The sequence below is a fragment of the Poecilia mexicana genome, unplaced genomic scaffold, assembly GCF_051168715.1.
Source record: "Poecilia mexicana isolate PSO_F unplaced genomic scaffold, ASM5116871v1 scaffold_16, whole genome shotgun sequence".
Lineage (NCBI taxonomy): Eukaryota > Metazoa > Chordata > Actinopteri > Cyprinodontiformes > Poeciliidae > Poecilia > Poecilia mexicana.
The window spans coordinates 87,550-113,564 of NW_028263385.1; the positions used below are offsets into that span (position 1 = coordinate 87,550).

Sequence of the window (26,015 nt, forward strand, 5' to 3'; positions counted from 1 at the left end):
GCAGGGAACAGGGCAAGGTTACTACAGCTAACGAAAACTAGTGAAACCACCAAAACTGGAATGGAGAAAACATTTGTGTTACCTGACATAAATAAAAACTATAGTTAACTAGAATTACATCATATATTCATACATCTAAAACATATTTTAATTATACATATAATATTATTCGTTTTTGTCTTTATAACTGTATTTATCAGCTGCTGTGAAATAGATTTTTTTCCCCCTCCCACAAACAGTTTACATCAAATTACGGTAATCATTTTTGAAATTCTACACCTAAAAATTAACCAAAGTATGAAAAAACTAAAACTATAACTAATAAAAACTAAACTAAAACTAAACATTTAACTAATAAAATCTAGCAAACCCTATAAAAACAAACTAAAGCTAACTGAACAAGACAACAAGTCACAATCAAATAAAACTGAACTATAACAAAAAACCCAGAAGTATAACCCTGAGTTAAAACTGCGCTTTTACAACAAAGCTCCTCTCACCTCTCTCACACTTGTGTCCGTTGTATCCCGGACGACACTCGCAGCTGAAGGAGCCCCAGTCGGCGAGGCAGGAGGCGTGAACGCCACACGAAGGACCGGCCGCCGTCACACACACGCCGTCTGTCAGCTTGCATCCTGGCGCACTGTCGACGCTCTCACCTGGACTCGCCAGGTCGTACACCTGAGGCCAAACGAGAACGCTGACATTCCTTCTTTCCTCTGCAACGTTTCATCAAAAGCACTGAAACATAAAACGTGACGTCTGAAGAGTTCCAGGCTGTATTCACGGCCAACATTAGATTGGATTTTGTTTTAATTCCGCTGTTTTGATCCCCTGAGTTTAGAATGCAATAAGACTTAATTCGACATGCACTAAATTTTCACACAAGCCCATTGTTTCAGTTGGCAGGCGCACTGCGGCAGCATTTTGTGGTGTGTCAGTCTGTGTTAACACATAAATGTGAGCTGAATTCCTCTAAAGGAATCTGGGAAATCGGCTTTGATTACAAAGCAATGACAAGCGTGTTTTTTGAGTTCACTATTTCTCTCTTTTTTGGGGTTTAGAAAGCAGCTTTGTATTGCCACAAGATCTTAGGAAATGAAGGTGAGGCAGGGATGTGAAGTTTCTAAAGTTCAAAAGGTTTCTCATTTCTAGAAGCAAGGATGTCACAACATCCTCGTCACAATGTTCTGAGGAACCTTTATATCTTTGTGCCAGAGAAAAACACCTTTACTTGTTCAAAATACACCTAAAATTGGCATAAATGGTTCACAAATGTGTAGTTTTAAATAGTTGGCAAGTATTTGGTTTAAAAATGAACGTTTGTTGGACATCTAGAATTTATTTCAGACTTTTAGATGCCTAAATGCAGATGTGTTTAACCAAAGACATGCTAGCTCATAAAAACAGCGACATCACCCAGTTCACAACTCTGGACCTTTAGATCACTAACCTAAAACTTACCCAACTGATACCCAAATGGATAAGAATATCCATTCAAGTTGAATTAATATATACTGTACATTCAGGACATGTTATTTTTTAAAATTACACTCAGTTCCTTTTCCAAACCTGTACTTCCATCCACTGGTTCAGTGTGAATATGTAAATATCTCAACAGCACATCTACCATAAGGAGTTGATATTATCACTGCACAATAAATAGATTTAATTCTAAATCAAATGAAGGATACATTTTTTCTGAATTAGGTTTCTTTAAAGGTTCAAATGTGTTCCATTTTTAAAAAAAGTGAATTTCAATTGAAGTTAATTAACTAATCATAATGGAGTGTGGGGTTCTCACCATTCTGAAAGCACAGATGGGCCATGGGCCAGTTTGATCAACTCACGTATCTAATAAAATTGTAATTAATGTAGGAAAAGTGCTGATTTGAATCATGTTTAAGAGAATATTAAAGGACATTCATCATGGGTGACCTTTAATTAAAGACAGCTCATTTTGCTGGTTGTGGGCATCCTCTGGATTGGAGGAGCCGAACATCATAAATCAATTTAGATTTAGCTTTTCATCTTGGTACATTTAGAAAACCTTCATCTTAACAAATAATACATGTAAGAATTTAATACACTGCCAAAAATGATTTAGTCTTTGGCAGTTAAATCCATATAATGTCCTAATTTGCTAAAACTACAACAATGACTTTTCTGTTTCTACTTTATGTTTGTAGAGCTTTAAATACAAAAGAAGTAATTATGAAAAGCCAATGCTGGTAGCTAAGTCTCAAATGGTTGTTTTTGTCACTTAAGTTCAACTTGAATTCAAATGTCCATCTTCATGTTTGCAGTAAACTATGAGTAGATCATAGCAAATTAGTTAAGATATAACATTTCTTGGCAGATGACTTCTTTGAAAGGACCTAAACCTCTGCAGAAAGAAATGCTGAAGTAGCACAGGACTCTACTTTATTTTCAGAGCTAATTCCAAGCCCACATGCTGATGTCATGTTTTGTGTAATTTGAATAAAGAAATCACAATTTGTTGTCATGACACTTTTCTGCTGTCCTTCACATTCAGAAAAAAGTGTAATAACAGGGAAAATTTCGTCTTAACAACCTCAACAAATTTCAGACACAGCCTCAAAACACAGGGGATTGTGGGAAAAATAACAGCGCTGATGCTAACATCTTGAACTTCCACATTCCTCATTTTAAAGCGGACTGAACTCTTTCCTGGGGAAATTTCTGGGATCTGTGGGAGCTTGTTGAGGTTTTTCCTTCAGCAGCACAGGAACCGCAGCAGCTTGCAGGGAAGTGAGAGCCTCTATTCATTCATATTACCTTTTGGACTGTGATGTTGTTATATTGGCCTTGGCTGATGAGCCGAGCTCAGACCACCATCTGTCCGACCACCAACCCCACGGCGCACGAGCACAAACACACAGGAGCCGGTGGGAGTGAATTCATGCATGCACAAACAGATAGATGCAGGCACACACACACTGCAGCTGCATTTCAAGGCAAGAAACACATCCAGGAAAAGCTAATGATTCCTAGGATGAAAACACACAAACACATTGTGTTTCCTTCACTTCTGTTATTGACTCATTTCCATTTGGAGGAGAATGATGGGTAATCCTATTCATTAGTTTCTGACCGTTAAATATAACCTGAGGTTATTCAAATTTAAACCGCTCCTCACTCCCTCCTCAGTGTGACAGCATAAACAGATTTTTTTGTGCTCACCACATGAATATTTAAAGTACACACTGAAACATGCAGAGCTGTGTTACCTGGCTGTCCACCACCAGGTTTCGGATGCATCCAGTAAAACTTCGGTAACGGCGGTACGGAGACATTTCCTTCACTCCTCCCAACTGAAGAGGCTGGTAGACATTTAAATACCTGACAGGAAGTACACATTAAAGAAATATATCAGCAAAGAAAAACAAAAAAAAAAAAACACAGAGGCTGAAGAAGGTTTAGAAAATAAAGTATTTGGTAAAGGTAAGCTATTCTGTTTCATTGATCAGGTTAGGACAGGGCTAAAGGATTTAGAAAACATGTTTATTATATTTTCTGCACAAAGTAAATGTACAAAAATGTAAATTTTGCAGAATTAACTAAAGTGAGATTTCTTTCCACCATCTGCAGGTTATTTCATACCGCTGGTTCCCGGGTGTTTCTCCTGCAGCTCTGCAGTCGGACTCATCAATCTCTCGGGTCTCCCCTCCAACACCTTCCATCTCATTCACAGGAACCCCTCCACACTGGTCTAGGATCAGCTGCACAAGCTGAACGGAGAGCGAAAGGGACATAAACAGTCACTGGTGTTTGATTAGAAGCCTGGTGCTACTCATCAAATACTGTTGATTTACTGATTGATCATCAGCAACTGAGACAACATTTTTAAAGAGATTTTTAAAAGGTATTAAATATTTAAAGACATATTTTCACCATGTTGTTTATTTATAAATGTCAAAGTTTCAAAATAAATATTTTTGTTGGCAAACTAAATATTTAGCTTGCTAACTAAATATTTATCTCTGAGCTAAATATTTAGCTCATGCTAAACTGTCAATGTTCGTTCAACACAGGAGTATTTTTTCGATACTCTAGTCATTACTCAGTAAAACATATGAATTCATATGTACACTCATGGTATTGTTTTTTTATCACCATCCATCTGTTTTTCTGCCTCACCTTTCCGTCGCTGAGTATGTCCAGGCGATGCCAGCGCCGGTCGCTGATCGTAGCTTTAGGTGGGAGCTGAAGGGTCAGTGTTCCCGATCCGTGGTTTATGCTCAGAACTGGAACTCCGTTCCTTAACTCTGGATGAAGTGGAGAAAAAAATATGGGTTCAGATGGCAAACTTTTATTTTGTGGTTGAATACCACAAGAATAACCTATAAAAATCTCAGAGTCCATAGAGTTGAATACTGAAACGGGTAGAGGAAGCACAGACATTGCTTCTTTTATATTTTATTATCTTTTTATGGAAGTATTCTCATAAAATTACTACTTGATTCTTCTAATATTACAACCTTATTCTGGTAAAATTATAACTTTCTTCTGGTAATATAATAACTTTATTTTTGCATTACTATGACTATTCTGATAATATTACTTGATTCTTGCATTATTATCATGTTATTCTTGTGTTATTACAACATTATTCTAGTAATATTAGCCGTTTATAACTTTATTCTCCTATTACTGTGACTTTATTCTCATAATATTATTACTTTATTGTCAAAATTTAAAATATGTTCTTCTTAGCCTGGACCTGATACTTCATTGTGGGTAATATATTCTCTCTCAGACACATAACTATGAGTGTTCACAGCAGGAAGGTTAGAAAAATACATTTTTATTGCTGCTCTTATACCTTCTCATAGTTCTTAAAGGGAAATATAGGATTGGTGGCTCCAAAGTTTACAAAACCAGAGATCAGAAATCAGCCAGAAAAGTCTCACTGATGCATCACTAAATATAATAGATGTGAATAAAAGCATCCTGTACAGTGAGTTTGTATTAATTTATCGTCACATCAAATCAAGCACAAAAGATGGAGGATGACTTTGTTTGTTGGGTCTAAAAAGTTGATGCATGCCATGATGACTATTGCTGTGTAAGCTGCTGAATCCCATCAATGGCAGCAGAAATCCCCTCAGTCAATCACCTTCTGTCCCAATCAGATGTGTGCATTCATGCCAAAGTGTGTGTGTGTGTGCGTGTGTGTGTGCGTGTGTGTGTGTGAGTGAGTTTGTGACCGGATCGTAATATTGAACATCTAAGTGAAAAACGGCTCAGAAACATCAATGCTGCCGTCATCTTTGATTTTTATTTCCCCAGATCCGCTCGGCAACAACCCGGGTTCGATAATTACATAACGTTAATGCCACAAGATTATGCAAGGAGCGCTTGAAAGGCCATCGGCGGGCTAATCCATTAACACCACATAAGAACCGCCGGGAGCTGACATTAGAGTTTATGAAGCGTTTCCTCCGCTGAGATGCTGTTCTACAACAGCAGATTGATGAACGCTTTGTGTTTGTTGAAAAGGACGAGCTGATGAAGCTTCCCCACTGGGAGTGTTGGATCACACTGTGTCTTAGAGAGCTTAGAAGTTAAAATAATGTTTTGACTTTAATCAAACGACTGTCACATTTCAAATTGAAGTCTCAAAGCAGCAAGCGGGGGAGTTGGAGAGAGAATACCTAGAATCTCCAAGAAGCATCAGAGTCAGAGGAAATATGCAGAAAAAACCAGTATTAATGCTCTTCCTCACCTTTTATTGGCTTGTTAAGCTTTTAGGTTTCTAGCTGTAGTTCTCACTCTAAATCACTAGAAACCATCACTTAATTTAAAGATAACACTGATGGAAAAAGTAAACGTAAGATAAATATTAGAAAATATGTCTGCTAAAATAATCCCGTTAGAATACGTTATTAAAAGTACAGGGGGTTTGTGGGCTGTTGCTAGATTTTTGAAAAATCTAGGAACAGCCATAATTTTACTAAATATAACAATGACAATATCAGTTGCCATAATTACCTATTTTCTTCTTTCTTCTCTTTCCTCATCTGTGCTTCAATCACTCAATGAACTTTAGCATTTTAAGGAACATCATTGGTGTCAATACATAGTTTCCACCAGTCCCAGGGGACGTTGTTTTCTGGACCCATGGCTTTGGGACTAATAAAATAAAATGGCTGCCATCAGGATCGAACCGGATGAGACGGAGAAAGAAAATATGTCGACGATGTGGGCTCACACTACGGTTAGTTAACTACCTCATGAACACAAAGAGAGTTTTGTGGCCTGGAATCTATGGATGAATATGATCAATGTTTAAACAGATTTGCAAAGGACGCACAAGCCTTCCATGTGAATAACAAGGTTCTTATGACTGGCAAAGTGAGTACATGTAGTAACATACACGTAGGCTACATATCAATCCTAGCTTGCAGATAATAGCTACATTGGCTAAGCTAACTTTGCTAATTCAGCAGAAAGTTTTACAGTAAATATCACTGATATTTATCTTTGTATTACGCAGAGGTGGGTAGAGTACTCCAAAATTATAATCGAGTAATAGTTGTAATCTACTTATGTTGTTTGTAAGTTAGATAAGAACAAGATTAGAGGTTGTTCTAAGCTTGTGGCTTGTTTATTGTTGTCATAGCAACTGCCTACCAAAATGGCTGTCAGCTCCAAAGTTTACGGAAGTGTGTTGTCACATGAGAATTATGTATTGTGACACTAAGGGTTAATCCCTTCAGTTTAAGTGAGTGTCTCCTTTCTTTTTTAAGTCCAGATTGCTCTAGTGACATAAACACATTAAACTCACCGACGGCGATGAAGTCCTCCGGCTCCCCAGGCTGGACGAGGCCAAGCGGCCCGTTGTAGAGCAGCAGCCCGTTGGCCGACTCGAACAGGAACTCCAGGGATATTTGGCTCTGGAAGCAAGGCTTGATGGGAGGAAACCAGGCGTAACCCTGACCTCCGAAGCTGTGTTTGGTCTGCTGGCACTCCGGCCCATCAAACATGGGGGGACATTTGCATCTGAAGGGAAGCAGAAGCTGATAGGTTAAGAAAATAATCAATATACTCTATAAAAACTGTTTTATTATTAATAAATAGGTGTGTCTCCATTCCATAAGTACTTCTCCAAAATTAAATAACAGTGAACATCTTTTCACATTGATGTAATTTGGCACAATACAGATCAAAATTGCTTTAATCTGATTGATAAAAGGTGAATGTTTATGAGTCTGGAGGGCTGCAGAAAAGGTTTTACAGATTTTATTGAATTTAGAACATAAATTATCTTCTCCAGGACAAAGTTTAATGAATATTTGATACATAAAAGCAATTAATGGGGACTATTTCAGTACTTTGTAAGTTAATTTACCTTTAAAGTATAAAACTATAGTGACAAAAGTAGCATTTCTATCTAAAATTGAAGTTCTTTGGTAAATGTCAGTAAAATTTTGTCAGTGGTTTGTTCTTACTTTAAATACCTCAAACAAACAAAAAAAAAATAAAAGTGAAGCTAAGAGAAATTAATTGAGGACTGTTTCACTACTTTGTAAGAATATTTTTCTTTAAAGCATAAAATTATGGTAACAAAAGTAACATTTTCTATCTTCTATTGAAATTCTTTTGAAAATTTCAGTAATTTTTGATTCTTATTTTAAATACGCCAAACAAAAAATTAGAAGTGAAGCTAAAGTTTTAAAAAGTGTAAACTTCTGAGGCCCCCAGTGTAGTTTTCTTTTGTGGCTTGTCATGTTAAAAAGAAAAAGAAAAACATATGAAAACGTAAACAAGAAAAGAAACCATTAAATCCTCAAAAAGGAGTTTTCTTGGTTTTAACTGAAATCAACTTGAAAGTTTCTTTTCCAAAGTTATAAACCTTTGAAAGAGAAACCAGCTGTCGGGATTCAGCAGCTGCAATATTTCAGCTCCAATCTAAACTAATATAGTTATGTGACAATTCAAAGTCAGCTGCAGTCCAAGCAGCTGAAAAACGGAGCCTCAGAGTGTTATTACTGCAGATGGAAACCGCTGGCTCGCTTCTTAAATCTTTTAGCATGTTTGACAGATTTCGCCTGAGTTCTTCAGTTAACAAATGGGAAATTTCTACCAGCTTCAAACCGTGACGATAACAGTTTGAGACGCCTGTTAGCTGCCAAGGACAGACATGCTTAAAATCAGGAGAACTACAGAGAAAATAAACGATGCCAATGTGGCGGAGATGCAGTATTTAATTTACATTTTCATGGTACAGGGTGCTGGGTTTATGAAAGGGGCCAGCGAAAAAAAGTTTCATTCAGAATTCTAACTTTAATCTCAAAATTATAATTTTCTTCCTCAAACTTCTGATTTTAATCTCAAAATAGTGACTTTCTGACTTTAATATTAAATTTATGATGTTTTTTTCTCAGAATTCTCATATTAAAGTCAAAATTCTCAGTATAATTTTCTAATTCTGAATTTATTCTCAAAAATATGATTTTTTTTCTCAAACTTTTGACTTTAAACTCAGAATTCTGACTTTCTGATTTTAATCTTAAAATTATGACTTTTCTCAGAATTTGGTCTTTAATCTTGAAATTTTGGGTAAAATCTCAAAATTGTGATTTTTTTCCTGAAATTTCAGATTTTTATTTCAAATTTCTGACTTTAATCTTAAAATTATGATTTTTTTCCTCTGAATTCTGTATTTGATCTCAAGATAATGACATAATTTATAGTCTGAATTGTGACATTGTTTCAGTGACCCTAATCACTTCCATACGATTTATTATCTAATGGAATAAATTTCAGTTCTTATAAAATCTCAGACAATAGATTTATAGATAAAAGGTGTATTTTTGTCTTAAATTTTATACCGGTATCCCAGAGGGCCATCCTGGCAGGTGCCTCCGTTGAGACAGGGGTTGATGGGATAGGCAGAGCATGTCAGGTGGGTCGTCTCTCGCCCTCGGCAGCCACAGTGGGCGGTCGTCGAGGCCGACAGCGACACCAGAGAGACGTTACCGGAGCTCAGAGCCACAGGGACCTGGCTGAATGAAACCTCGCTGCTGCAGCCTCCATACTGGCTGCAGTCTGTGTACGGACAGTCATCCACGCCCACCTGGCTGACGGACACGCCCAACATGGCCTCCAGCTGGGCAGGATGGAGAAATAAGGATGAAAACAGATTAAAAAAAAATATTTTTTTATTTGATTTATATGATTTATTTGCTCTTAATAGGACAAAAAATTGGACAAAATGTAGGAATAAATATTTGAATTATCACAGTGGTTTGCAAAAGCATTCATATCCTTTGACGTTTATCAAATTTATTCACATCACAAACACAATATTTAAGGTGTTTTACTGGGATTTTAGGTGCTATGGCAACATAAAGTAGCACATAAAGGTGAGACTAAAAGAAAATAATGCCAGATTGGCAAAAAATAAAGTGAAATACAGAGTTTATCCACTTTAAAAAATATCCTAATTTAAAACACAGAATGTAGAAAAAGCTCCACTTTGCCAGACACTTTAACTACATCCCAAAATGTAACTGAACACTCAGAAAGTGGCCTTCTATGCAAACAACATGCAAATAAAGAATAAATCTGAAATGAAGACAAATGGGATTTTAATGCAACACTAGAATAACAAGACAAAGTGACATGAATATTGTTTGAACATAAATTAGAATTTCAAAGAATAAGAGCATCTGACTTTGATCTTATGACTAAACCGCATCAACAGTTTTTGAATTTGATTCATTTCCCGTAATATTATTTATGCACTTTAGTGCTTTTCTTGTCATTTCTTGTTTTGTTGTCATTTCCTCCCTCTGTTGCCAAATTCACTCATTTTCTCTGCTTGTCATTTGGACTCTTTTTCTCTTATTTTGCCTCAAAGAGCGTTTTCCCCGCCAATCAGAGTCCCTCAGGGTTTCTCTGCATTTATTTATGCTTTTTTGAGGTTTTTCAAGATCCATCTGATACTTTTATTCAAAGTGCTTGATATTCCTCATGCAGAGCTTCAACGTATGGCTCTAAAATGTCTACATAATCTTTTAATTTCATATTCTGTGTCTTTATTATTCTCAATGTATTTATTTCGAACAGACAGAAAAGACAATCAAGACAAAAAGAAAAACAAAATAAAATAGAATGAAGCAAACTTAAGAAATAAAATGTAAAACTAATTATTTTGCCCATGTGACATCCAAATTTTATATTTTTTGTTCGAAAAGGAGCAGGTAGAAGATATAATATATTATAATGTCCATATCTTACGAATTATCTTATAAATATCTTATAGATTAGACAAAATAATTTTCTTTCCAGCCTATGACAATTAAACACACACTTTCTTCTTTGGTATTTGATGTTTAGTGTGCTTTGAACTGATTTTTACATGTTTTTATTGTTTTGATGACCTTGTTTTGTTGTTGAATACTCTTTTGAACCAGGCTGCGTCAGTTTATTCAGGTCAGAAGAACCAAAATAGCTCCCATTGAAATAGTTACTGTTATAGTAATGAGTTTGGATTTGCTAATTTCCTATAATGTTGAATCTATGCATGGAAAAGCAACATGTTTGGATAGAACAATTGAATTTTTAAGTCGTAAGACCCAATTATAAATAAAACAATCAGTATGAAATATCAGAAGAGTTATTTTGCTCAAACTTTTCACATTCCCATCCTTCCTATAACCATTAGGAATACATCCTTCATTGCAGTGGTATGAAAACATGGGAAACATTTCAGACTTTTTCCTTTCTAACATTATTATTTGTCTGTATGCAGCCGATAAAGTTAACTATCGGCATTTATGCATATTTTAAGTTTTTAAATTTATAATCTCAAAATTTTAAGTTTCATTGCATTGTAGTATTCTGAACTGCGATAACTTTTTCCAAAAATATCTCATCAGATCATTTCGTTCTAACAGACTTCTAGATAAATCTGTTTGCAATAAAAATAAAAACTCTTCCACTTTGAATGAAAACAAAACACAATATAATTTATTGTGCCTGTCTTTCAACTAAAACCTTATTTTCGTTAAAGACATAAACATATTTTTTCCTCTTGCTATTTTGTGACCTTTTAATGGTTCCATTAAGAAAACATAAGCAGTGAGGCAGCCCAGAGTAAGACATTTGCATATGACCTTGCCCAGTCAACGTGTGCACACATGTTCTGTATGTTTTTATGCCTGGTTCACTAACTGGCATGATGAGCTTCCTGTCGTGGAGGTAAACGTCAGATGCAGCTCCGCAGCTTTTAATGCATGTTAAATATTCATCTCCATGTTGTTTGCATGGAAAATTGGAATCTATCACAAAACTAAATCATTGCTTACACAACATGTTCAGTTTATTTTCATAACTACATATTTGTCCAAGTGTGAACAGTTTAAAGTGTGTTTAAACTTCACCAGGAGTCTAAATAAATCTTCCACTCTCTTCTTTTTAATTTTGTTTTAGAGGAATTGAAAAGCAACCATCAAACATGAAGGAGTTTTGGAACTAATGATTGTTTACCTCAATCTCAATTATCTAAAATAATGATTCTGAAAAATTGTCTTAATAAGGACGATATTTATAGACGTAGTTTTTAGGTGATTTTTGAGTCTTACCTTGGCTTTGTTTGCCGCCACATATCCATGAAGCTTCTCCGCCTTGTAGTACGGTGAGCCGTGTGCAGCAAACCAGACATCCAGCGCTCTGTAACTCAGCTGGTCGGCTTTGCCTACAGAGAATATCTGGACTTTCTCTGGCAACGTCTGCAGGATTTCAGCCAACATTTGCCCCAGACGGGAAAACCGACTCCCCTGACCTCCGCTGCTACTCTGGAAAAAGCCCTCTACTGTAAGATCTGGAAGAAGAGCAGATGTTCCTGCTTGTATTTTAAATATTCTTTGGGAACAAAGATGACAACACAGAAGAGGGAGGTCTTATTTTATATTAGCTGCTTTTTTTTTTTGCTTTTCGGTGACCTTAGAGGTTGAAAAGTTGGATAACTATTCTTAGAAAAATAACTAACTGAAGTTTGGGATCATAAAAATGTGCATCTCTCAACAGCCTTTAGTGGTAAAATAGCTCTCTTTTTAACACATCATGTTGTGGGAACTCACTGTTGAGGCGAACGGAGCCAGCTCGCTGCAGGGCCTCCTGGTGCAGCTCTGTGACATCCACCTGAGCGGTGGAGATGACATCAGGCCATGTGCTGTCGGACACACGCACCTGCAGGCGGTACGTGCCTGGAGGAGTTCCCTCCCTGATGCTGAGCTGACCTGAGCTCTGATTCAGACCGAACAACCTACAACAGGAACACATTTATATTATCATTAGGCGTTTATCTGTCAAACATCATGAAAGTAATCGTCTCAAGAAACTAAAATAGACTGGACCTTCTCATGACACTTAAAGAGGCAAAATGTACATTTTTCCTTTTATTTTGTGTCAGTGGTGGGCATGCTTCTGCTATTCTGCTAATAGTGGAGCTAATGATTCGTTTAGCGCTTTTGCTAACTTTAAAAACTTTTAGCAGTCTTAGCTTAATTTTTCTGGACACCTTCTAAAGCGTTAAGTTAGTTGGCTGTTTTGTAAACTTTTAGTTAATGTGTACTGACATTGTGGTTATTGGCTGTAAAAATTCTTGCAGAACTAAAACTTATGACTGGCATTTACGGTTATCCCAACTAACTTTTTAGTTAGCTCTACCCACTACTCTTTATTAAAAAAAAAATAATAATAATTGAAGCTGTATGATGTTCCATCCAGAAAAAGCAGCTGCACAAATAAATGATTAAAAGTCCAACATTCATGGTAAAAATGACTGAAAGTTAACTCTGGTGAAACACACACAGCTTATTTGATTCTATAACAGTTTTGTTTGCAGAGACTTGAAGCTGATATCCTCATATGTTACATCTAGGCTGCTGCTTCTATTGAGTCCCTGCAAGGTGACATTAATAATATCCAAGCGATGCGTTTTCATCTGAACTCTTTGAGCTTCTTATTTTGCTCCGAGTTTTATCTTTTCTATATGTAAATAACCATCAGCCTATACCTAATCCATTCTGTGAAACAAATTGCTATCTGCAGGATGCGCAGATGATGGGATGTGATTCACGAGTAACTATGGTAATGCTGTCCCCAGTGGTTCCTTTGTTCTCGGCCGTCTCCTGTCGTCCCCCCTTGTAGGTATCTCGTTAGAAGAAAAGGTGGCGGGGAGTGCAATCAGACTCTCCTTTCAATGCGTCCGCGTGAAGCCGCGTCTCATCAAACAAAATGAGCTCGCCCTCGCTGTGCTTCACTGGGAATTTTCAATACCGCTGGTTATGAAGTATTAATAGCACTGTTCCTGACAAGTCAGATCTCTTTTTCTATCTCTCTCCTCCCTTTTCAGTCTCTTCCACTCTTTGTTTCCTCCTTCAAACTGCCTGTATTATACGGCCCAATTTTGTTTCTTTTTTTTCTGTTGCACCTTTGTATTCTCTCATCCTCTGTATTTCAAAACTGTCACTCGTTGTGCACTTTTTATTTTCCTTTTCTTTTTGCTCTTCCTGCTTTGTGTCACATAAGAAGGGAAACTTTACCCAAGAATCTGTTTCATGTGAGTTACTCCCATGATAGAACTGCTTTACATCTTCCATCCTCTGACTTCTTTTATCCAATACATCAACAGGCTGCATGCTTGAACTAAAGATGTTCTAAGTGACGGGGTTAGCATCTTAATCTTTTTGTACCAGTTGGTTTTAGATGACACAAAACTGAATCTATTATGTCTAAAGTTACGTGTAGATTTAATCTTTCTTTCTCTCTTGCTTTTGTACCTATAATTTTCTATCTGTTTTACTTATTTATTTTACTTTCCTGTATTGGTGCCTAATTTCTTTGCTTCACCTTTTGCCCAACCAGCAATAAAATGTCAAAATAGTTTCAGATTTTATTGCAGTAGCTAATGCCAGACATAAAACATTTCAAAAACCCCATGCTATAATTTGAGTACATATAACTGGCAGGCTTCAACATTTCCATAAATAAATATAGAAAAAGTATTTTTAAAAATCAAGCTTTAAAAAAACAAAAAACAAAAAAAAAACTTTAATTCAAATGGAATTTAAACAATAATATTTTTTAAAAGATTTTTAATTTCATTTCTAATAGAATAAAAATAAAATGTTTTGCTTTTTTAATTTAATAAGTGTTGGGATAGTGTTCAATATAAAAAAATAACTAATTGTTTTCGTAGTATCTAATATGAAATGACACACAGCTGCACTTTTCTATTCAACTCCGACAAATAAAAACATTGAACTTATCATTAAACTAAGACAGATTAGTCAAAAAATGTCTACAAGAGAATAGCTACATGCCTAAAATGTCATCCTTCTGCAGACAAAGTAAAGTTAAAACTGATGAAGAATCTGTTTATTTTGCCACAAAGGACAGTCAGAAAGATGGAAAGGAAAGTGGGAAACAATTCCAGACTGAAATAAACATGTTTTTCACTCAAAGATGATCTTATTGCATTAAAAATTGACTTCATTTAAGACGTTTTGCACATGTGTAACTGAATATGGCAGTACATTTTCACTTGGCATTCATGGTGATTCTGTGTATCAGCTGCAACATGGATGTTCTGTTCCAAGAGTTAAATGCTGGTCGATCAGCTGGTAATGTTAAAATTAGTGTAAAAGAGACAGATCCTAAGTGTGAGCTTAACTTGTATACATTTTTATTGCTGATTATTATTACTGCGCATTACTTATGCTTGGTTTTATACTATGTATAACTTAAATATGATTCATGTTGTACAGCACTGTGACTTTTTGTATGTGAAAAGTGCTTTATAAATAAACTTTCCTTTACTGTAATCCTGCTGATTCGTGTCAGTTTTAACATTTAATATGCCTTCAAGCATTCAAAACCTTTGAACCACTAGTGAACATTTACTCAACGGGAATCAAAGCTACTCACTGAAGACTTTTCAGCTGTTTCTTGACATTTTCATCACTTCTACACTTTGTTCTTCCTAATGTCCCTCGACTCTTCCATACTAACTAGCAGAAACTACTGGAAAACTTTAACGAAAATCCTCTTTCGGCAGTTTTTTTCAGTGTTTCATCAAACGCGATCAAATTACCTGGTTGGTTTGCCATCGAAGCGGTACACCTTCTCACTCCAGTCATCGAGGTCAGGGGACTGAATTTGTCCAAGAGCTGTTGTTGGGAGAATCCCTGTGAGGATGCAGAAAGTAAAGCAAGAAGAAAAAGTTTAAAATGCATTATGCATCCCTGTGGTACAGCCCAAATATTAGGAGTAAAGGCTGAAAGCTTCACCAGAAGGTACAGGCACAGGTGACACCTTATTGGCACACATGGTCATGGTTAAATAGCGCATCAGGAACAGAGTCTCATTAGAATAACTTTCACTCTGTTTTTTCCCAGGAGCAGTAATGTAATCACTTTATCCATGAAATAAGTTGCCTTTCAAACTCACTTCCTGTTCATGTCCCTATCAAAGCTGGGACTTAAGCTGGAGTTAATTGTTTGCTTCATGACATGTTTTCGAGTTTCAGGGTGGATTCCTATTAGGAGGTTAATGTCTGCTCATGTGGAAAAGCCCCAGAGAGGAAATTCATCAAAATACACTACGGAGAACCTTAGTTTTCCAGTAAATTACAGCAGGCTGACAGATGGTACGAAATGCTAAATAAGTGATGGGGCTGCAGTGGGAGGCTGCGAGAAGTCGACTGTGTCATGTACAGATCTAACGTGAGCAAAAAGGGCTCAGAAGGTTTTGAACTGACTATGACAATCAGTTATGATTTGTGAGGGACAAACGTTCTCTTTCTTCTCGTGGAGTTTGTTAGGTACAAAATAATGCACTGAGGACAACATGTGGAACAGAATCTCAAAAAATAAACCCTTGATTCTAAAACGGCTCTTATTTTGTTGGTGTGTCTACGAATGAATGCATCCCTATGTGGCTGCATTATTAGACATGCTAACTGTACTGTGACCCCTTTCTAACAGCAACACGTTTGCTGTATTTATACTGTTTCCCTTTTGTGATATATATGCATTTTCTGACTCTATAGATAGTAATATTTTTATGCTGTTTATGATAATATTATATTATAATTTCAATTTGTCTGTTTATTAACTTTGGTTGGTACATTCTCACAGAGATGCATTTAATGTGATAAAACACCCATCCAATTGAAAAGTTAGTTACACTAAGTCACTAATTATAAATAGTAGCAATGCTAGCACTTAGGTGTTAGATTAACATTATTATTTAGAAGCTAATGCTAAAGCACAACATGCTTTACAACTAAGTATAGTGTGCTCTACAGGATCAAATTAGTTTTTTCACAATTTTCTGTCTGACTGTGTCTCAGAAAGAGATTTATTGGAACAGAACTGAACACTTGTGTTCAGTTTTATAGTAGCTATGTATTACAGCCAGCGAATAGAGCAGCATATATTACACCTCTGATCCACCACAGGGGCTAATCATAGAGTTACTTAAAATATAAGATTTAAGGATGCAAAGCAAAGACAGCAGCAGCAGAAGTATTACAGGCTACAGGTGCGAACAGAGCAGAGCCACTTTATGATCCTCCAGTGTTTGTCTGATCTGGAAAATGTGTCATCCAGCAGAATCAGATGCAGTTAATAACATTTTGTGGAAGGCATACAGCCCACATGAGGATTGCAACACAGAGCTCTGCCAAATATAAGGGAAATTTCTGACAGACAACTTATGCGTATTGCTCAGATCAATGTTGATCAGGACTACATCAAGCCTTTTTGATCCCAGCTACATGCTCTAAAAGCTCACACAACGTCAGAACATCGACTTGAATGATGTAAACGATAAAAGGATCAATAAACAGGGGGGTTGTCGTTACATGTTAAACTCAGAACTGAGATCTTAAAGCGACTAAACACTATAAAACCCTCCTGAGAAATTACTAGAAAGTCTTTGCTGAATGTTAGTGAATTGTCTGCTAAAAAGTATTAAAAATTACAGACTGAGTCAATACAAGACCTTGAAAAGAGTTTACTTTGAAGGATTAAGGAAGGAAACACAAATATATCTTTGCAAGACTTTGCACTTTTAGTGGCGGAGAAGAATGCACTCTGCACAAAATGCCAGTTCATCACAGGACCAACACAGAAAGACACAGGACAACCAACCATTCACATAAACATTCACAGCAATTTGCAATTTTCAATTAACTTCCTAATGGTGGAATGAAAGTGGGGAAGTCAGAGAGAACACCCAAACTCCACACTGAAAGGTTATTTAAACCCAAAGCTTGTACTAATAAAATCTACAACAGCATAAAGCATTTAAGCAAATTTAAAACCATGCAAAACAAATCTTAAAGGTGACCTGTTATGCTTAATGGAACAGATTAGGATATAGGCTATACAAAACATATTCATTACATTTTTTGCACAAAATTGTTCTTATAATCTGATAATGAGTTTTTAGTCTGCTCAGTTCTACTTATTTTGAGCTCCTTTCAGAATGAGCTGTTTAAAGGCCTCTTGTCACTTTAAATCCAAATGCTGCTGGCCACACCCCCCAACTCAACGCTTGGGTTGCTAGGTGACCGGCTGGACTTTGCTGTGGTTGCTAGGTAACCTGCTGGGATTGGCTGGGGTTGCTACGTGAGGAGCAGTGCCTGCTGATTTGTGACGTTATATTCTGAAGGTTTTTGAAACGGCTCTAAAAAACATTTACTTACTTCAAAATATGGTTGGGTGTTTTTTTTAAGCACTTGAGCTGTTTTTAGAAGTAGTGTAAATCCAAATGGATGTATAAAACGTGAATTTTACAACAAACCAGATGGCAAAAAAAAGCAGGACATACCTTCAAAACTGTAGACAACAATATGGGTGTGTCCAGGTAAGTGCGGATGGTCATTTCTATCGCCGATGACAACTGTCAACGTGCTGGTTGAGCTCACTGGAGGAGAACCGCTGTCAATCATGAGAATGGGAAGGCGGTACTCCTTTTGGCGCTCGCGATCAAAGCTGCGAAGAGCAGTGATGGCTGCGCTGCCATTCCGAAAGTCTGTCAGGTTAAAGTTTGTGGCATCAGAGGTTAGAAGCAGGAGTCGGATGGAGAACGGACCACCATTGGTGGACGTGTCTCGGTCGATGGCGTGAAGAAGCATGGACGTTTCATTCATTCGCACGGCCTGTGGAGCTGCAGTGTTCTCCCAAACAACAGGCTTATAGGCAGCCTCAAACTCTGGCCCATTGTCGTTAATGTCGAGAACAGTTACCATAACAATAGCGGTACCAGTTAGCGGTGGGATACCAGCATCTGTTGCGAGAACCATGATCCTGTGCTGGGAGATTTTTTCTCTGTCCAGAGAATGAGCGACAACCACCCAACCAGACTGATCCACCAGGAACTGACTGTAAGGGTCGGACTCCTTCGAAATACTGTAGGAGAAGCGTCCATTTAGGCCAGAGTCCAAATCAGATGCTGTAACCTGAGCGACAATCGTTCCCACTGGGACGTCTTCAGACATGGCAGCCGACTCATAGAACTGCGGGAAAAAGACGGGAGCGTGGTCGTTGGAGTCTTCTACTTGGACGAGACAGTAGGCCAGGCTGAAAAAGTCAGCATCTTCAGCCTTCAGAGTAAGATTAAAGGTCCGCTCATGGAGTTTCTCAAAGTCAACCTTCTTCTTCAGCTTTATCACGCCACGTCGGTTTACTTTGTCCGTCTCAACGAAGAACTTCCTTTCCTCGTCTCCGCCAACGATGCTGAAGGTGACAACAGCATTCTCACCCTCGTCTCCATCAGTGGCAGACACCACAAGGACCTCGCTGTTTACCTCCAGATCCTCATTCATCTGGAAGACACATAAAGGCATTTTTTATGACAACTAATGTCAAGGTTTGTACACTTTGCCCACAGTGAAATTCAAGTACTTTTTCAAGCGTTTTCGAACTTTTCCAGCATCGCAGATTGGAGATAAAACAATACAAATGAACTCAAAAAGACAGTTTCAACTCAATATAGGATGACATCTTTTATTAGTTGTTATTACTAATGTTTTTTGACACTATTCAACATTCTATATCAGGGACAAGGTAAACAAAATTTTAAGTTTGTAAATTTCTCTCCTTCAGTCACCCTATGCACCTGACTGGTGTGAGAACAAAAGACTAATAAGAAAATCCCCAATTTCAATAATGTTGTCAAACATATAAAATATAAGCCAGCATTTATTTCAATTACACAGATCAATAAGTCATTGAGTCATTAGGAATAATAATTACACTGAACCAATCCAAACAAATTGTGTTTAGGTCTGACCTTCCTGCTTAAACACAATACACAAAGAAAGTCACAAAAAATCTCAAAAATGTTTTCTGGCATTTAGCAAATATAAATATTTTAAGTAATTGTATCTGACTTAAAACAAGAAACGTTTAGTCTGATTTGATTTCAGACAGTGAGAAAAAAATGTTTTTAAATATCTTGTTTCAACTGTAAATAAAGCTTTCCGAATTTAGGATTTTAATTAAACGTTAATTACCTTTTATTCAAAACTCTTGAAAATGCTTGAAATTCATTTAGATGTTTTTAAGGACCTGCACAAACCTTGTAATGTAAATATTGGAAGAGAACGACAGATCAGATGTCTTTGAAGAGTTTGACTCACCTGAGTGGTGTAAGCCCTCTGAGTAAAGATGGGTGGGTGGTCATTTACGTCTGAAACCATAATAGTGGCTGTTCCCGTCCCAGACAAACCACCGCCATCCCGGGCCTCCACCACAACCAGATACTTGTCTTCTGTCTCCCGGTCCAGTGAGCGGAGAACTGTGTAGATAGTCCCGGTAGTGGCGTTTATGGAGAACAAGTTGAGGTTGATCTCATTGCGAATGTTCTTGATGATGCTGTAGGTAAGCATGGCATTCCTGCCTTCATTTGGGTCGTCAAGGTCCATGGCACGCATCTCCATGATGGAGGTGTCGGCGGGGGAGTTTTCAGGCACTTGGCCAATGAAGCATCCGTCTACCTCTAGGGCGGGGCACGGAAAGAAGGGGGAGTTATCGTTAATGTCTCGGACTTCTAACAGCACATCAGCGAATCCTGTAAGCCCCATTCCGCCCTCGTCTGTGGCGAGGACAAGGAATCTCCAGGCGGGGCGCTCTTCCCGGTCCAGGCGGCGCTGGGCATAGATCCTTCCGGTGTGTTCGTCGATAGTGAACTCACCACCGGCACCCTGGCCATGGAGGGAGTAGCGGAGGGCAGTCTGGTCCGCTTCCTGATCGGGATCTGTTGCTGACACCTACAAAAAAAAACAAGAGGGAAAAGGTGAAAAAGGAGCAAGGAAATCATTCTTCCCACTTCTTCTTTTCTTTTGTATTTACCCAGAATGCCCTGTGCTGTAGTGCCCTTTCTGCTTTTGGAGCGGTTTCTGGTCCCCTTGGTGTTCACATATGCATTCAAACCGCACCACAGTTCACTTCAACTGAACCGATAGCTAGATTTTTAGGCGGACCAGAGTTTGCTTTTTGAGTCGCGTCAGAGTTTGATGCTCATTCACTCCTCCCCAAATGACCAAACTTTCTAGCCAAACGAACCAGAGTTTGATTAAAGTGGACTAAACCGGACTGGTGGGAACATTCCTTACTTGATCGCAGTTGGCTTTAAGAAATGAGACGTCCACCATAATTGGATGACCTCCGCTATGTCTAAAAATAAACCTCTAATAAGCATTTTGCTCTCTGAGTGATTGCTTTTATGACGTATAGCCTTTCAAATGGGTATTGAATAATTGCAAAACACCAACGTTTGTTTCTCTTGAAAATTAATTGCTTTCCATATCAAAACTGTAGCAAGAGGCACACCTTTTATTTATGCTGACAATTTGTACAACAGCGGTACATTCATCACAATTCAATAACATCTTCCTTAATAAGCAAATATTTCATCTCGTTCCGTTCTTTCCTCATCACGTATTTCTTATCAAAACAGGTAAATTGCTTTTCCAGCATGTAGAAATGTCAAGCCCAGCAACTAGGACATGCAGCGGGGAAGTGATTGCAGCAGCTGGCCCCGCGCGCTGGGACTTCACAACACAGGAATAAACATTTCTCTGCTGCTTTGTCCTGTTTGCTTAATTAACCTGCCTTCCTGCTATCTCTCTGAGCGAGGGGACGAGAGCAGCAGCAATGAGTCGAGCCTTCACATCTGTCACCGAGACACACAATGCAATTAAAAGTTAATAGACAAAGACAAAGGCAAGAAAAAAAGTACACTTTTACCCTTTCTTCTCCTCTTTTGTCACCAGAGTTTGTTTACTGAACCCTTTGAAGTTCTCCTTCCCGCAGCCTCCTCCCCCATGTCGCCTCTCTGCATCCTCTGACAACGTGACGCAGGTACACAATATTGAAGATGAGCAGCGGTGGCACCACAGAGGAGGCAGGTGAAGTCAAAAAATATTCATTTCAAATTGGATTTTCTTTTCCGTTCGCTATCTACTGAATTGCATTAGTGCACAGGGCTGAGAGTGCGGCGCGATGAGGGAGGACCCGTCCGTCGTGCGGTAGAAAGACTATTGAAAGCGTCAGAGAGGAACCAAAAGCACATCAAATCAATTCCAGCAGGCGAGGGGAAGCAGGCCCAGGTTGAGGACTGGGTGACACATGCGCCTCTGACGGAGATTATTTCCCTCCCCTCCCAGCTTCCACCTTTTTAATCTTATTTAGCTTGGCAGCACATGCAAATTATTGTGAATTACCGGAGATAGGTGTGACGAAAGGTGGATGAGATCAACAGGAGAAGGAGGTCAACACGAACATTTTAGAGGCAACTTTGAGGACGATGGTTACTTCCTGTTAGGCTTTTTTTGGCCTAATATTTCACCTTGGAGTCTCTTTTTACCAGTTTTTGTGTTAGATGCCGTCATACATGTGTGATGTGTTAGTGGAATGAATCTCTGCTGAGGTGTTGCTCCAGGCTAATTTTTAGCATAACTAATGCTATTACATTTTCCTCCATCAAACTTGATACATTTTCACATATTGTTCATATAAACATTAAGATCTGAACAATAATGTACATTATGTATGTTTGGTCGAAGGTGATACTTTATCAGGTTTACATTTCAAATAATTTGATTAGGAATGAGTGAACATCGGATCTCCAGTTATGGCTAAATGATTTAGCATGACAATAAAAACATGTTAAACACCATCAAACATTCATTCATTTCCTCACTTGCTTGTACACTTAACAAGGTCAGAGTAGATTACTCGCAAAAGTGCATTATATGCTGCATATGTTGTTTTCTGATCAGGTAAATTAGGGTCTTAGGTTGTTTTCACACCCAATAGTCTGGTAAACTCAATTTCTAATTTCTCTCTCAAACAATATGTAGCTTTTATTTTAATGTGTATTATTTATTGCAAGCATTATGTTATTTTCTTCCATTTTAACCATAATTGCTGCTGAAGGGGAAAAGCAAATGCAGCATTTTTCATAAAATCGGAATAACTGGAATAAGACTCAGTATTGTCCATGTGATACACCCAAAACAAAGAAGCCTTCACATTCTCTGACCTCCAGGATGAACACAGGAAGCTGTGTGAGCTCCTCCATCACAGAGGCGTGATACTCCGTCTGACTGAACACCGGCGCCTCGTCGTTGCGGTTGACCACCTGAACCACCACCAGGGTCTCGTTCTCCCATTTCCCGTCAGAAGCGACCAGCCGCAGCTCGTAGCGCTGCTCCATCTCGTAGTCGAGCGGCTGAGCTACAAAGATGGTGCCCACCTCTGGCTCCACGTCGAAGGTCCCCATGGCGTTTCCTGAAGTGATCTGGTAGCGCAGCTTAGCGTTGGCGCCTGGATGGAAGGAATAGAGTCCAGGTCAGTTTGAGCTGTTTCAGTTTCTGCTCTAAAAACTTTCTATCCTGGTATTTTATTATTATCTGTGTATGCAAAAGTCAGTTGATGAAAAAGAGGCAGTTAATATATTATTTTGACATGATCAGAAAAAAAAACCTTTAGCCTTTAACACAACCTTTAACTTTTTGCCATTATGGGCAAAAATGTCAAATTGATGACAGTCATGGGTCTCAGACTTCTGTTATTTTTATGTTTTCAATAATATACTAAACATATAATATTCTAATAAAGCACAGTAGTCAAAATTTTGTAGTAAAGGAATCTGTAAGTCATTGTCGATCCAAAATATAAACACACTATAAACTTGCACAATTGCTAAGTAAATATTTTAAAACTTTTTTGGGATTAATTGAAGAAAAATATTTAGTTTTGTACCGAAATAAATAAATGTTTGAGGAAGATTTTAAGATTTTTATTTAGTCTATACAAATAAATCACAATTTCACCACATTCTTGAATTGTGGACTGAGGACCACAAATGGCCCCCCAGCCACCGTTTGGACATCACTGCTATAACACAACCTGAGCTGTATGTAGCTCTTCTCTGAAACTTTACTTTTTGAATAGTATTGTAGGAATTGCTGGCAAAAGAAGATTATCTTTGATTGGCAGAGGAAACAGACACACACACACACACGCACACACACACTGATGACCCATGTGGACAGCAGCAGCAGATATCACATCTCAGAAGAAAACAAGCATCTTCCTCACAGTGGGGCTCATTAGATGCTCACGCCTTCACATCTTGTCTGCATCAGACCAGCTCATCGAGTTGTGATGCAGTACTTCAGAGAATGTTACCTTGGTTGAAATTATTTTCCTGGAGATTTCACATGAATTTGATATTTAACCCTTAACCTAATCGCCAAATACAAGCTTTTTACCAAATACAAGCTTTGACTACCTATTATGTGACCACTTAAAGATTTCTTTCCTAAACTGAGACAAAGGTTTTAATATTTGATTTTTATGTAGTTTTGACTTCAGATTTTCCATTCTACTATACTTCTCAGTTTTAGCAATTTGTCTGCTGCTTTAGTTTATTTTTTCATAGTTTCTTTTCTTAGAAAATGCTTAGTTTCAGTTGAGGTGTTATTAGAGTCAGGGCTTTTGTGATACAAGTTTCATAGAAGGAACAACACTGAACAAAATCCCAGGAAACCACCACAGGTTTTAGAAAATGTTAATTTTGGGAAAATGAATGACCATACATTCCAGGAAAGTATAAAAGATGGAGGAGTCATTTTAAAAACTTCAGTAAACACAATAACACAGAGCTTTTCAAGCAAACTTTAAGGTCTTGCTTTTAAAAATTTATAGAAAATTTAAAAGACTTTAAAAATAAAAATGTCAACTATCTAGTGAGTGGACCACATCAATGCTGGTTCTCCAAATAGAATAAATGTCTCTGAATGTGAGTAAAATGTCCTAAATGTCTCATTTCAGACTATATATTTGAATGAAAATCTGCTCCAAAACTGAAGTTGGTTAATGACACAAAATTGATGTCAGTCATCAGTTTAACGTTACAAATAAAAAAGGTTAAGATGAATGCAACACTAGTTCACCCACAAAGACCCGTTCATCTGAAAAAAATTAAAGTGATGTGATTCTTTTCTTTAAATATTGCTATTTTTAAAGATGAATGCATTATTGAGTGATGAATAAATCCCTCTCTTCCTCCTCATTCAGGCATTACTCCCTCCCATCCTTCCCTTTTGTCCTTGGTTTCTTGTCTTGTTACCTTGACTTCCTTGTTATCTTCCAAGCCTTCCCTCTAGGTCTTTTACTCTCTTTATTCATGCATATTTCCTTCTTTTCCTTAACTATTTTCTGTCCACTCAACATTTACATTTCTTATATTACCATTTCTTCTATCCTCCTTAGCTCATCTTCTGTCTTCTTCAGCTTTTCCTCCTCTTTTCCCCATCCTTTCGCTCTCCGTGTCTCCCCTGACATCTTGTTTTTCCTTTTATCTCTTTTCCATTTTCAGCTTTCTCATATTTTCCCCTCTTTGCCCATTTATTCTCCTCCCCATCCCTTCTTTCATTCCCTCTATTGGCCTCTCGTCTTCTCTCCTGATGAAGTGAAAAAATGCCAACACACACATGGATGAGGTAAACACACACACACGCACACACACACACACACACACAGAAGCATGTTCATAGCCCAGAGGCAGGTCTGTCTGGGTCCAGCTTGCTCTCTGTTTACCGGCACCAAGGAGACTTTAGGAGACAAACACCATCTGTGGAGACATGGAAGAGCTTCATTACGACATCGTGTGCTTCTGTGTCTGTGAGGAAAAGTTTAAGTGCACCGGTCCATCTCAGCCTCGAAGCGCGATCTGTGGTGACATTTGAGCGAGCGACTCGGTGTGCGTGTGTAAATGGGAGTGCATGTAAATGTGTGTAAGGGGAGTAGCTACAGCGGTTTTTCGCCTCCGGCAGCCTCCCTAATGATCAGCCTGGCCATATGGTGTTGCCCTCCCCACACGTACACAACAGCACATGTGCACACACACACATGCACACTAGGGGACAGGGTTGATTTAATTCACAGCCTAGCAGAGGACCCAAAATTGAGATTAAGGTCAGATCTCTGCTTCTCATGAGGTGGACCGGAGGGGAAATTCGTCCCTGAGCACCGACTGCAGGTCAACACTCTGACAAACTAAACTCTCCACTTTAAAACTGTGTAAGAAAATTCTGAACTGAAAGTTACCTCAAATGGCAGAAATTCTTCACCAGGCTGTCTGCAGGTTTCAGTCAAAAGTAAGACTTTTTAATGTCAGCTTGAATGAATTTTAAAACAGAAAAAACTATTAATATAGGGGCTTGTATGGGCTGGCAACCAGTGGTAAAAACGAACGTCGTCCAGCCAACTGATGATACATTTGCACTTACCGATGATAGATGCAAAAAAGGCTACTTAGCTAGCAAGGGTATATTAGCAGCTAGCTACCGTCCGCCTCAAATCACAGAACGCAGTGAAGATGCCTGTGTGCACTCTAACTACTGCCTGACAGAAAAGACTCACAAGAGTAAGAAAAAACTACATACTAGATTCCAA

General features: G+C 38.1%; 1 protein-coding gene across 1 annotated transcript in view; it reads right to left on the minus strand.

Moving 5' to 3' along the window:
* Window positions 1–3,832: 3,832 nt before the first annotated feature.
* Window positions 3,833–26,015, minus strand: part of LOC106931297 (neural-cadherin) — a 61,744-nt gene continuing 39,561 nt past the window's right edge. The window contains exons 17-26 of the mRNA XM_088013933.1: window positions 22,594–22,877; window positions 19,688–20,317; window positions 17,875–18,871; window positions 15,131–15,224; window positions 12,114–12,298; window positions 11,616–11,854; window positions 8,859–9,136; window positions 6,812–7,026; window positions 4,162–4,289; window positions 3,833–3,853 (exon numbers count right to left, since the gene is read on the minus strand). Coding sequence (XP_087870059.1) covers window positions 3,833–3,853; window positions 4,162–4,289; window positions 6,812–7,026; window positions 8,859–9,136; window positions 11,616–11,854; window positions 12,114–12,298; window positions 15,131–15,224; window positions 17,875–18,871; window positions 19,688–20,317; window positions 22,594–22,877 — 3,071 coding nt within the window. The remainder of the gene's footprint in view (window positions 3,854–4,161; window positions 4,290–6,811; window positions 7,027–8,858; window positions 9,137–11,615; window positions 11,855–12,113; window positions 12,299–15,130; window positions 15,225–17,874; window positions 18,872–19,687; window positions 20,318–22,593; window positions 22,878–26,015) is intronic.